General features: G+C 34.6%; 1 protein-coding gene across 1 annotated transcript; it reads left to right on the top strand.

Moving 5' to 3' along the window:
• The first annotated feature begins 240 nt into the window (after nucleotides 1–240).
• Nucleotides 241–3,719, top strand: LOC115700979 (WAT1-related protein At1g70260-like). The gene is made up of 6 exons (XM_061103159.1): nucleotides 241–398; nucleotides 508–573; nucleotides 1,558–1,816; nucleotides 2,877–3,041; nucleotides 3,151–3,302; nucleotides 3,408–3,719. The coding sequence occupies exons 1-6, from the start codon at nucleotides 241–243 to the stop codon at nucleotides 3,628–3,630; spliced, it is 1,023 nt and encodes a 340-aa protein (XP_060959142.1). The 3' UTR covers nucleotides 3,631–3,719.
• The last annotated feature ends 8,580 nt before the right edge of the window (nucleotides 3,720–12,299 follow it).

The raw sequence follows: 12,299 nt of genomic DNA, 5'->3' as shown, positions 1-12,299 counted from the left end.
TATATAAAAGGGAATAAGTTTGACACATAAACTTTAAGACACAAAAAAATAAAATCAATAGAGAGAGTTATATAAATCTAGATCAGAAACTCCACTTATTACAATATCATTCTCTCTATTTTCTGAATATATAAGATTATATATATATATATATTATTATTGAAGATGGTGGTGTTGGGGAATATTAAAGGTGGTAATAATTTTATTAAAAAGTTGTTGGAATGTATACCATTTGGAGCAATGGTGACAATGGAGGGTTGCACTATCATCTTAACCATTTGGGCTAAGACAGTTATCACTAATGGGATGAGTCCATTCGTTTTTGTGGTTTACACACATGCTCTTTCTTCTATTTCCTCTTACCTTTTTCTTTCTTTTACCATCGCAACGACAAGTACGTATTACCTCTTATTATCTCTCTCTCTCTCTCTCTCTATATATATATTGTAATTGTTTTATATATTATTCATGTATTATTGTTAATTGTTTGTTAATAATTTTGTGCAGAACTGATGAAGAGCCAACATTCAACTTAAACTTCTTTCTGAGAGTCTTCCTTCTCGGATTAACAGGGTTAGTTATATATATATACTGTATTCATGCACGTAAGCAAGCCAGCTCTCTAGCTAGCTAGATTTCATGCATGCACTATAAATCATCATGAACTGAAAATCAGCTAGCATAGTAATATAATTAATGGGAGGAAATTAAACGTGAAATATAATGTGATGATGAAAATAAATTAACCTGTACAAATTAAATTGACGTTAATACATAATTATATAGAGCTTTTTTTTGATCAATTTGAGTAGAACACTTTGTTTTATTATTCTTTGGCGGCCCCGTTCATGGAATAGTGGCATAATTAGATAGAGAATATACATAATACATGTGATTATTATTCCAGTAATATATATTTGCTATAGTCTAGTGGATTGGATTCCATTAAGATCTTAATTACTTATGAATATTCTGGTATATTTATATCAAGTGATATCGTGAACCTTTGGACCCATGCCATCGATTAGTAATGATTTTTATATTTAGCTGAGTAAATTAATCACCATCGATAGATTTATGCTTTTTTTTTCCTTATAAATGAGGACAAAAAAGTATCAAAATAAAATATTACATCTAGATCTAGGTGTAAAAAGTTAAATAGATATTTTCCCTTTTTTATATGTATATATATTTTACTAACAATTTAGATCAATATTAACCAACCTTAATATTTATATAAGTAATGTTAGATACATATTTAAATTTCAATTTCACAATCTTATAATACACATGTATAAAATTAGTTATTTATATTATTAGGAAGGGACCACACGAGTTAATTAAGATTAATACACATTGTTATTTATATGACGTCACTTCTTAGTAACGGTAAGTATAATGCCCCGTAAATGTGCTATTAGGATTTCATTCTTATTATGACGTGGTTAATCTACTTTTATTAATTCTGCTATATATATATATATCAAAGTTAGTTTTTGTTATAATCAATGAGGTCATTTACATAGTATATTTATGTGATTTAATATTATTATATAGAACAACAAAAGTAGATTGGAGAAGTAGGAGCTTCCAAACAAAAGTATGTGGTACAATAGTATCATTGGTTGGAGCAACAATGGTGGAATTGTACAAGGGTCCACTTATTAAAAACTCTTCATCATCTCTCCATCTACCTATGCTCTCTGCAACCAAGAAATTTTTCATCTTTTCCACAAATAATCCACAGTATTGGCTTCTTGGTGGCCTTTTACTGGCAGCTGCTAACTTATGTGTTGCCTTTTGGAACACTCTTCAGGTACCAAAACATTATTAAAAAACCATAATATTTTTTAAAGAGTATTATTATTAGACAATAACACCACCTAGAAATGATGCCTTGCGAATTTGTTAGTGATATTTCATAAAGATATTATATTATATATATTACATAAGACTTAATATTTAATTGTGTCAATACATGACATCTTAAGAAGTATTAGACACTACTGATACTTTTTAAAATTTATCTTTTTTTAAACTGTGAATATCGCACGTCTTATTAATTAGATGACTGAAAAGTATATGTTTACAACTAAAATAGAGTAATTTGCGGCATAAATACTTAGGTTTAACTCTCAGTTACAAATTATAAATATATATCTAAGTTTAATTTTTAGCGGTAATAACACCTGTTATATTTTTGAAACTCTGTAGGTACCTAACTGTTAAATGTTATAGTTATTATATCCACGTGTCATTTTTTTATTGGTATATTTGAACTAAATTTTTTTAAATAATAAAAATTTAATGACTTGGACCAATCAAGGATTGTCACGTGGCAATTTATTTAACCAGATACCTAACTTAAGTATTATTACTAAAAAAAATTAAACTTAAGTATTTATTTATAACTGAGAATTAAATTTAAGTATTTATATATGCCGCAAATTACTTGCTAAAATAACATGGAATATATTTTGATGTGTATATATAAATTTAGAAAAACACATAATAATATACGTACCCCTATATATCTAAGATTTTTTTTTTTTTTTTATGATATTGTTTAGTAAATTTTTAAAAATGTAAAAAATGTTTACAGTGTTGGTATAAGCTTCAAGTATTGAATTAACTATGCGTGTAACTATTTTTTTTGTATAAATTAATCAGTCTTATAAACTCTTCTAAATGTCAAATATGCATGTAACCTTTTAAGGGTTTACTGTAGACTATATATATTATTCTATAAATTTATGTATCAATATATTACTCATAATATATATATATATATACAGCTAGAAATAATGAAGATTAATAATAATAATAATAATAATAATAATAATAATAATAATAATATATTAAAATGGTGTGATCAGGCTGGAACTGTGAAACAATACCCACAAGTGATGAAAGTGGCATCGTTTTACAGCACCATTGGAACACTCCAATCTGCTTTACTTTCAGCCCTAATCTTCGAAACAGACTTAAATGCTTGGAAGCTAAACCTTAACAGCACCGAACTCCTCCTTATTGTTCTAACAGTAAGTCAATAATATTATAATATATATACTTGTTTCACTTTGACCAACCACATTCAGGCAAATAAAAGAATGCATGCATATTGACTTATTAATTATGCGTATTATATAGGCAAGCTTTATGGGTATAATCCGAAGTTGTGTTCATCTATGGTGCATGAGGATAAAAGGTCCACTATATGTGCCTATGTTCAAGCCCTTTGGTGTTGTTTTTGCCACTATTTTTGGTACTAGCCTCCCTGCAAGTACTCTTCGTTACGGAAGGTATTTATTATTAATTTTATATTATTATGAATATTGAAAAGATTCTCATAATTAATTTGCATACGTACGTACGTACTAATTGTATATAAAATAATATTATTGTAGTGTGATTGGAACGGCTATAGTTGGAATGGGGTACTTTACAGTGATGTGGGGTCAACTAAACCATGAAGATGAAGTGAGTACTAATAGTAATAATACTAAACAATATGATGTTGAGTCACCTCCACAAGAGCATAATGATGTTGATGATGATGATGATGATGATAATGAGAATTATAACGTCAAAACTCCTCTCTTAAAACCACAAAAAAATTACGTCCAATAATAATAATAAGGTTATTGATCTCTTCATATTATTATTGGGAAGATCGAAGCAACCTCATTTTGTATATATATATACATAATAAAGTAGTTTTTCTTTTTTCTCTTCATAATATCAAGATGATCGATCGAATAATATTTTATCAATCGATCGACGATCTTTGATTCTTTGAATATCTCTCGTTTTGTTTTTGGTACGTGTGTGTGCATGTATTGTATATATGATTGAATTATGAAGATATAAAGCCCATTTTTTGGAACCATTTTTTGTAGGCTTTTTATTCTTTGTAATTTTTGAAGAGGCTACAAAAGTATACAGGGTCCCTAATAATGAACTAGTGGACCGTATATGCGCCTCTAGTACCCTTGTATAATTAAGAGTGTATTTATATACATATATATATATAAGTACCATATATATGTGCATATATATTTAAGCACAAGTACATCAATCTCTAAAGATTAGAAGGAGGACAACAACTATAACTGAATTAGTTAGTAGAAAGCTACAAACTAAATCAATCAATCATTCCACTTTGAGGGATCAATATATATAAGCTCTCGTACTTTGAATTCCTACTCAGCACACACCTTTATAATGTAATATAAATTATATAATCAAAGGTTACAATCAAATCCAATAATAAGACTAAACAGAAGGAGAAGTAATCCAATATATATAAACACTGAGTCAGCTTTTTATAGTTAAAAAATATAACAAATGATCCAATCTTTTAAGCAGTTCATACAGAATATATAGGATTAGCCAAAAGAAAGGTTAATTCATTAATGCTGTTAAATCATATGTATGGCAATCGAAACCAGATTTTCATCAAAATCAATAGATTTTGATATTAGAGAGTTAAGTTTGCTGACAAAATATATTATAAAACAGGGTATCAAACCATGGGAATTCCATATTCAAAAAAAAAAAAAAAAAACCATGGAAATTAATGACATATATGATATATAACTGCCATATATAAAAGTGATTATAGGGGGAGTTGCATGTTAGATTGGCTTACTTCTGTGATCAATCTTGTAGGTTCAGCCACCCAAAAACTTTTGGAAGGTCATTTGGGAACCTAACATTTCACCTTCGCATTAGTATGGTGTTGTGGAGAGTTCTGGAGGAAGCTTTACGCACAAAGGAACGACTTCTTTTCCTCAATCATAAAGAATGTGCCCTCTATCACAAGGGATTGCATTGAATCTATAATCTTCATCTTTTCAAAGAATGTCCTTACACATGAGAAGTTTGGTTTTCAGGAACGTACATTTCTTATCTTTTCTACAATTATTAATTCTGGTGTTGTGTTTGACTTTCTAGAAGCTATCCTCGATAACACTACTGGTGGGGATAAATCAAAATTGTTGGTTTATGTTGGATGTCGATGTAGGGCTAGCAACTGTGATGATTCAAGCTAATAGCGATATTTGGGCATGTAATACTGTTGTTTGGCATACAATTTCAGCAGTTTATGGAGATTTACATGCTATCATTTTGGCCTTAGAGTGGACAAAGAAAAATAATTGAGATAACTTTGCTATATTGTTTGATGCTCAAATTATTAAGAAGATCTACACCCCCTACTTAGCATATGAGTTATTAATTGTCTAGCTTTTTTAATGTTTCTTTCTTTTACTTTAATCGTTCGAGCAATGTTGTTGCTGATGAACTAGCAAAAAGTGTTAGACTTTCTAGCCATTGTGCTGGTGTTTGTCAAAGGGAGGGATCCTCCTCCTGTGGTGTCCATCACTTTCTTTTAGTTTTCAATGAACTAAATTGCTCAATATATATATATATATAAAAAAATAACTTTATTAGTTTAAAAGGGAGATTTATATATGCTTGTCTCCAAAAGTACATTTGGAAGATTTTTCATGAACTTGCATGTTACCTAATTACACATATAGCTTTGACATTTCGTGAGCTTAATGATTAAACCCTAATGAGGTTGACCGAAAAGAGTCTCTCATAATTAATTACAAACGAAAATACTAGTATAGCACAAAAACACGTCTTCTACAAATGTGTCATATTGTGTAAACAATAAAGATAAAGATATAGAAGGTGTGTTTTTGTGCTATAATTGGAAAATTCTTTTATTGGATTTTTTATCATTTTATAGTAGTTGGATAGATTTGAAGATTTGGAGCTAAGCTATATATTATGAGTTTGAGCAAACACATTATAATATAGAAGAAATGAGTCTTTGAAGATGGGAGCTTAGATCTCAGTCGAAGAGTACGTAGAGCTCACAAAAGGGAGTAGCTAATGTTTAAAATTGAAGTAATTACATTATTTATTTATTATGTATATTTAATTTATATTAACTGTCAAAGAATTTATTTCTTTATTGAGAATTTTTATATTAATTAATAATGATAAATTAATTTCTCAAAAAAAAAAAAATAATGATAAATTAATTTATTATAAATGTAGAATATAAAACGTGTGAAAAAAAGGAGAGGGATATAGATTGAATGTTATGGAAATCAACTATATAAGATTATTAATTAAGAAGTAAAGTTATCTTTAATTAACTTTTTAAAATAAAATAAAATAAAAAGTTATATTTAATTGTAGATATCTCAAATTAATTTCCAATAATAGATCCGGTATCTCCTAAATCAAATACATTCAAAATATGATTTTACAGACAAACGGATGTGGATAAGAGAGAAACAAGTGGCTTTACTATTAATTAAACAAGTGGTTTTACTATTAATTAATCTTTTTTTCTCTGGAACTCTCTAGTGGGTTGTATCCCGTTGCAGTTTCTTCTGGTTCCATTCCAGATTGTTTCTCTCCCTTGTGGTGTTAATTTTCAATCTTTGTTTAAGTTTCTTTTCCTCTATAATTCTGCTTCTCTCTCATCATTTATTGTGATTTAACTCGTTCATTAAGTTTCTTTTGTTTTTTTTGCTTACTTCTAATCTCATTTATTACTCCAACCGTCATCTCTCTATTTTCCTTGGTTCTTTTCCTTTTTCTTCTCTGATGAAAATCTATCAAAAATCCCTCTCCAGGGATCTCTATCCTTGAATTTTATACTCTCTTTCATCTAATATCCCATCCCCATTAATGGAGGTCGTCATTTTGGCTCTTTTCAAGGAGGAAGTTGATCATTATGCCTAGGATCCTTGGATTCGGTCTAGGATTTCTGCAGAAATGGATGATGATTTCCGAAGTTAGCTTCGTCAGTAAGACTACAACATGCAGGTATCTTTCTAGTATTATCTATTTAAGAGTGTGGGTACTCTAGCGTTCTTTATTATTCTGCTTTCTTTTATCTTCTTTGTCTGGTAAATACTGGGTTTCTCTTCTGTTCTTTACTTTCTGGGAAATGGAGGGTGTAACTGAAAACATGGCTCATGTCCTAACTCTAACTGATAAAGAAGCCACTGTCCATGAACTCTTAGATGATGTAGGGGGGGATCAGCAAACTGGGAAAACTTTTTGTCTTGTGTTTAGAGTCCTTACTACCCGAACTATCAAAATCGAGTGGTTTGAAGAGGCTATGAGAAATGCCTGGACCACTCGATCTCCTATTACTTTCTCTGAGTATGGCAATGGGATGTTTATGGCTAAGTTTGGATGCGAAGGTGACATGAGGAGAGTTATCGAGGGCCAGCCATGGCATTTTGATCACTGTCTTGTCACTAGTGCAAACCCAGCTGGCCTTGATACCCTTCTGCCTAACCAGCTTAGGTACTCTCCCTTTTGGATTTAAGCTCATTCCATTCCTTTCGGTATGAAGTCCTATAAACTTGCTAAAATGATTGGGGATGAAGTTGGGGATTTTCTTGAAGTAGATAAAACTACTCTCCTAAAAGTTTCTGGTTTGTTTCTTCTTGTTAGAGTTCTGTTGGATGTTTCCAAACCCATTCCTAGAGGAATTTTAGTTGATTTTAGGAATATCCATAAAGAAAAATGGCTGAACTTTAAATATGAGAATCTTCTAAATATTTGTTTCCATTGTGGTATGTTTGATCACACCTTAACAAAATGTGTGTCATATCTGCAAAAATGTGATGATCAGGCATGTAATGACCGCTCTAGTAATTTGGATTAGTAAAGGCAATTAGCACTAATTTTTATTATTTTATTATTATTTGTGAATTAATTTTAATATGGACCCCAATATTTAGAAATAAATATTAGAGTTATAATTTCTCAATTCCGGAGATTTTATTAAACTCTAGGGGTATTATTTAGCTTATATGTGAAATATGTCAATTTTGTAATTTTTGCTCGGCGACAACGGAAAATGCGATGGATGGCTAGATTGATCACATGGGTAAGTTTAGAATCCTATTTCATAGTGGGAAATAATTTAGAGAAAATAAATTATCGGGATTGAGCGGGGTTATGGAAATTGACCATTTTACCCCTAGCTTTAGAAATACCCTAGTTTTAAGTCTAAAGGGCAATTTAGTCATTTGGTTTATTTGAGGTTAGGTGGCTGGTTATTTTAGTGACACCTAGCACCTCTTTTCTCAGCCAAGTTAAGCTAGGTAAATCAATTTACTTAATTATTTTTTTTAAAAAAAGAGGAAATTGGAAAATTGGTGAGAAGCTCTTTCTTCTCTCTTTCTCTCTTCGAAGGCAGCAAGGGCAAGGGGTTTGGGGAGCTGAAATTCTGTGTTTTCAGCAAAGGATTCAAGAGGAATCAAGACAAGGTAACCCTAGTTCTTCTCCCCTTAAGTTTTTGAAGTTGTAGTTTAGTTTCACTATGAATTTCTAGGTTTAGTGGCTGTTGGGTTTTGAAATGTTTGGGGTTCAATTTCTGGGGTTAATTTGAGTTAATCTAAGTCCCTAGCTACTGGTTTTGATGCTTGATAATGGTTTTAAGCAAGCTTGAGTTTTGAAACTCAAGCTTTGAGCTTTAATGGCATAATTTGATTTGTTGGTTTCTTCTGTGATTTATTGGTTGGAAATGGATGTTTATGCATTGTATAGGTATACTGGAGAGTTTGGTAAGGTTTGGGATTGAATTGAATTAAGGGGGATGATTTTTGGTTCCCAACAGCAGAACTGCACTCGGTTCGGGAGGCCGAAGACCAACCTGGCCGACCGGTTGGTGACCTGCATCCGGATTGCGGTTGGGAACCGTCGCACTGTTGGGGGAATTTCCAGAACCCTAGTTTTGGCCAATTTTGAGACATTTAGGGTATTGCCATGAGGTTTATCGATAGGGAAACTTTTAGTTTCAAGTTTAAAGTCCCGGAAAGTGATTTAGCGAGTCACTCATCTGTATTACTATTATTGTGATTAGGGCATCCATCTAGCACGTGAATTCCGTTCAGGTCGGCCAGCACACTTAAATTTGGAAAACAGGTAAGAACTGTGTATAATGTGTGATGTGATTATCTGAATGTGTGTATATGTGTTTATATATGCATGCTTGAATTATGTTAAGCACTACCGACACTTGTATGAATAAGTTATAGAGTGCATTGGTATAGTGATTATTGTGGCTGTGAGTACGATACAGTGATACCAACACGGGCACGGGAAAATGCTAAGGTGTGTGGTACATCACTCAGTATTACTCAGTGTTCGGGGTAAACCCTACCAACACTCGTACAGTGAGGTACGATGTGTATGTGGTATAGTGGTTGTACCCTGGTATTGAACGTTCATACTCATATGTTAAGCTCTGTAAATAGGTGTATGGGCGCCTATTTACAGGTCGGAAATTATATGGTATGTTATATGCATTTCTTACTGAGTCTGTTGACTCACAGTTTCTGCTTCTATGTGTAGGTAAAGGAAAGGCGAAGGCTGAACAGGAGTGAACCTGAGCTCGGGTGAGGTTGTACATGTCAAGCGGCGCGACCTGGAGTGTTCGGTCTCGGGACATCTGGGAGTTGTATTTTGAAAGTCGCTGTGCGACCTAGAACTTGTGTATTTTGAATGTATAGTTTGAAAAGTAAATTTTACAAAGTTTAAAAAAAAGGGGATCCCGGAATTTGTAAATATTATATTATATTACAAAGTTTAATATCTAAAGCAAAAGTTTTAATTTGACACGTTTTTCGAGAAATTTCTTTGATTAGCAAAGATTGCACAATAATTGAAAAAGCACTGTAGCGTGCCTTAGCATTAGGGCGTTACAATTTTGGTATCAGAGCCGCCAGGTTTGTCTACCGAAGCTTGCTATGACATGTACAATCTTCATCAGAGAAAGCTCAGTTCACGGTTCAGTAAGGCCGTACTTGTTTAGTATTTTAAATAAATATGAATGTGAAAGCATGTTAGGAAGCATATTAGATTTAAATTAAATATATTTCTTTAAAAAGAAAAGAAAGTGTGTTGCCTTTAAGTTATTAAGAGCGGTGTTAATTTTGATCGTTGTCTAACCTGCCTGGCTTATGGATTCGCAGGCTAAGTCCTATTAAATGGACGCCCCTCGAAATACAAGAAGTCAGGGTGGCATGGTTGAGACCGGAGGCGGTCAGGGGAATCCTCAAAATCCTCGTGGTCGCGGCCGTGGCCGTGGTAGAGCTCAGGGTGGTCGCCCTGTAAATCCACCTCAAGCTCCTCCTGATTGGGAGCAAAGATTTGCTGAGATGCAAGATAGAATCCGCCAGCAACATGAAGAGATCCAAAGGTTGAGGCAGCAGGGTCCTCCTGCCGTGCCTCCTCAAGTGGTTCAGGCTGTTGCAGTTCCTGCGGTGCCAGCAGAACAACCTGTTGTTGGCAACCGTATGGAGCCGTTGTATGAAAGATTCCGAAAACAGGCACCTCCAGTGTTTCTGGGAGGCCCTGATGTGATGAAGGCCGAGCAGTGGCTTTCAGTGATTGAACGCATCCTTAATTTTATGGGAGTGGTTGGAAATGATCGGGTGACCTGCGCCACTTTCCAATTTTAGGAAGACGCTCTCGTGTGGTGGGAATTGATAACCCTCACTCGGGACGTCACTCTGATGACCTGGGAAGAATTTAAGGAGTTATTTAACTCCAAGTATTACAACGAAGCAGTCTGCAGTGCAAAGCGGAAAGAGTTCACTGATCTAGTTCAGACTGAGGGAATGTCAGTCACTGAATACACGACGAAGTTTGATCGGTTGGCTAAATTGGCAGTAGGAATTGTGCCCACTGACTTCAGTAAGAAAGAAAAATATTTAGCGGGTTTGAGTGCAAAGATCCGGCATGATCTGGTTATTACTACTACTGAAGCAACCACGTATGCAGAGATGGTTGAGAAGGCTTTGAGAGCCGAGGGTGCAGTGAAATTTCTTCAGGAGCCCCGGGTGACTCCGAGTGTTGGTGGAACCCCCACTGTTCCTACTCCTGTTTATGGTAGGGATGGTGGTGACTCCACCACTGAGCAGAAAAGAAAAGTTGTTCCAGCTTCTGGTGGCTCGGGGCAAAGCAAACGGTTCTGTGGGAACCAAGGCAGAGGAGGACACCAGGGTTACTCTTATCCTGAGTGTCCAAGGTGTAAGAAACATCATCCGGGAGAATGTAACCGGAAGACATGCTTCCTGTGTGGCATGGTGGGGCATTTCAAGAAAGATTGCCCCCAGGCAAAGAAAGAGGAGCCGAAAGCTGAGGTGAAACCGATTCCTGCTCGTGTGTTTGCCATTACCCAAGCTGATGCTGCAGCCAGTCCTTCTGTTGTGACAGGTCAGCTTCCCGTCAACAACTTGTTATTCACAGTATTATTTGACTCGGGAGCTACACGTTCATATGTGGCTACAAGAGTGATTGACCTTTTGGGTAGGCCTTGTGATATTTTAGAAAGAGGGTTTGGAACCCTAATGCCTAGCGGGGAATTGGTTATCTCTAATAGGCGCATTAGGTCTATGCCGATTAGGATCGAAGATAGGGAATTGAGTACTGACCTCATAGAATTGAAATTAACTGAGTTTGATATTATACTGGGAATGGATTTTCTATCCAAGTATTCGACCAGTATAGATTGTAGGCGTAAAATGGTGACTTTTCAGCCGGAAGGTGAAGATCCATTTGTTTATGTTGGATCAGTTCAGGGGTCTCGGATCCCAGTTATTTCTGTGCTGAGGGCTAGGGATTTACTATGCAATGGTTGTGTAGGATTTCTAGCAGTGGTATTTGACTCCAGCAGACCTGAAACATTTGGGCCTGAGGTAGTCCGGGTGGTGAAAGATTTTCTTGATGTGTTTCCCGAGGAGTTGCCGGGATTGCCGCCACAGCGAGAGATTGACTTTGTAATTGATTTGGCACCTGGAGTCGAACCTGTTTCTAAAGCTCCATATAGGATGGCTCCAGCGGAACTCAAGGAGCTTAAGTTACAACTTCAGGGGATGCTTGACATTGGGTTTATTCGACCCAGTGTATCGCCCTGGGGAGCTCCGGTTCTTTTTGTGAAAAAGAAAGATGGTTCCCTCAGAATGTGTATTGATTATCGGGAACTAAACAAGCTGACGATTAAGAACAAGTACCCGTTGCCCAGGATCGATGATCTGTTCGATCAGCTTCAGGGAAAGACAGTGTTTTCGAAGATTGATTTACGGTCGGGTTATCATCAACTCAGAATTCGGGAGGAGGACATACCGAAGACTGCTTTTAGAACCAGATATGGGCACTATGAGTTTCTGGTAATGTCGTTCGGATTGACTAATGCTCCTGCGGCCTTTATGGATCTCATGAATAGGGTATTCAAGGATTTCCTCGATAAC

Source organism: Cannabis sativa, chromosome 8 (genome assembly GCF_029168945.1).
Source record: "Cannabis sativa cultivar Pink pepper isolate KNU-18-1 chromosome 8, ASM2916894v1, whole genome shotgun sequence".
Classification (NCBI taxonomy): domain Eukaryota; kingdom Viridiplantae; phylum Streptophyta; class Magnoliopsida; order Rosales; family Cannabaceae; genus Cannabis; species Cannabis sativa.
This window is presented reverse-complemented; position numbering and strand designations above follow the sequence as displayed.

Bases quoted from the DNA above. Each gene is read 5' to 3' on its own strand.
- LOC115700979 (XM_061103159.1), top strand. From the start codon at position 241: ATGGTGACAATGGAGGGTTGCACTATCATCTTAACCATTTGGGCTAAG. The intron at 399-507 runs GTATTACCTCTT...AATTTTGTGCAG, and splicing joins ACCATCGCAACGACAAGTAC to AACTGATGAAGAGCCAACAT. The intron at 1,817-2,876 runs GTACCAAAACAT...TGGTGTGATCAG, and splicing joins CCTTTTGGAACACTCTTCAG to GCTGGAACTGTGAAACAATA.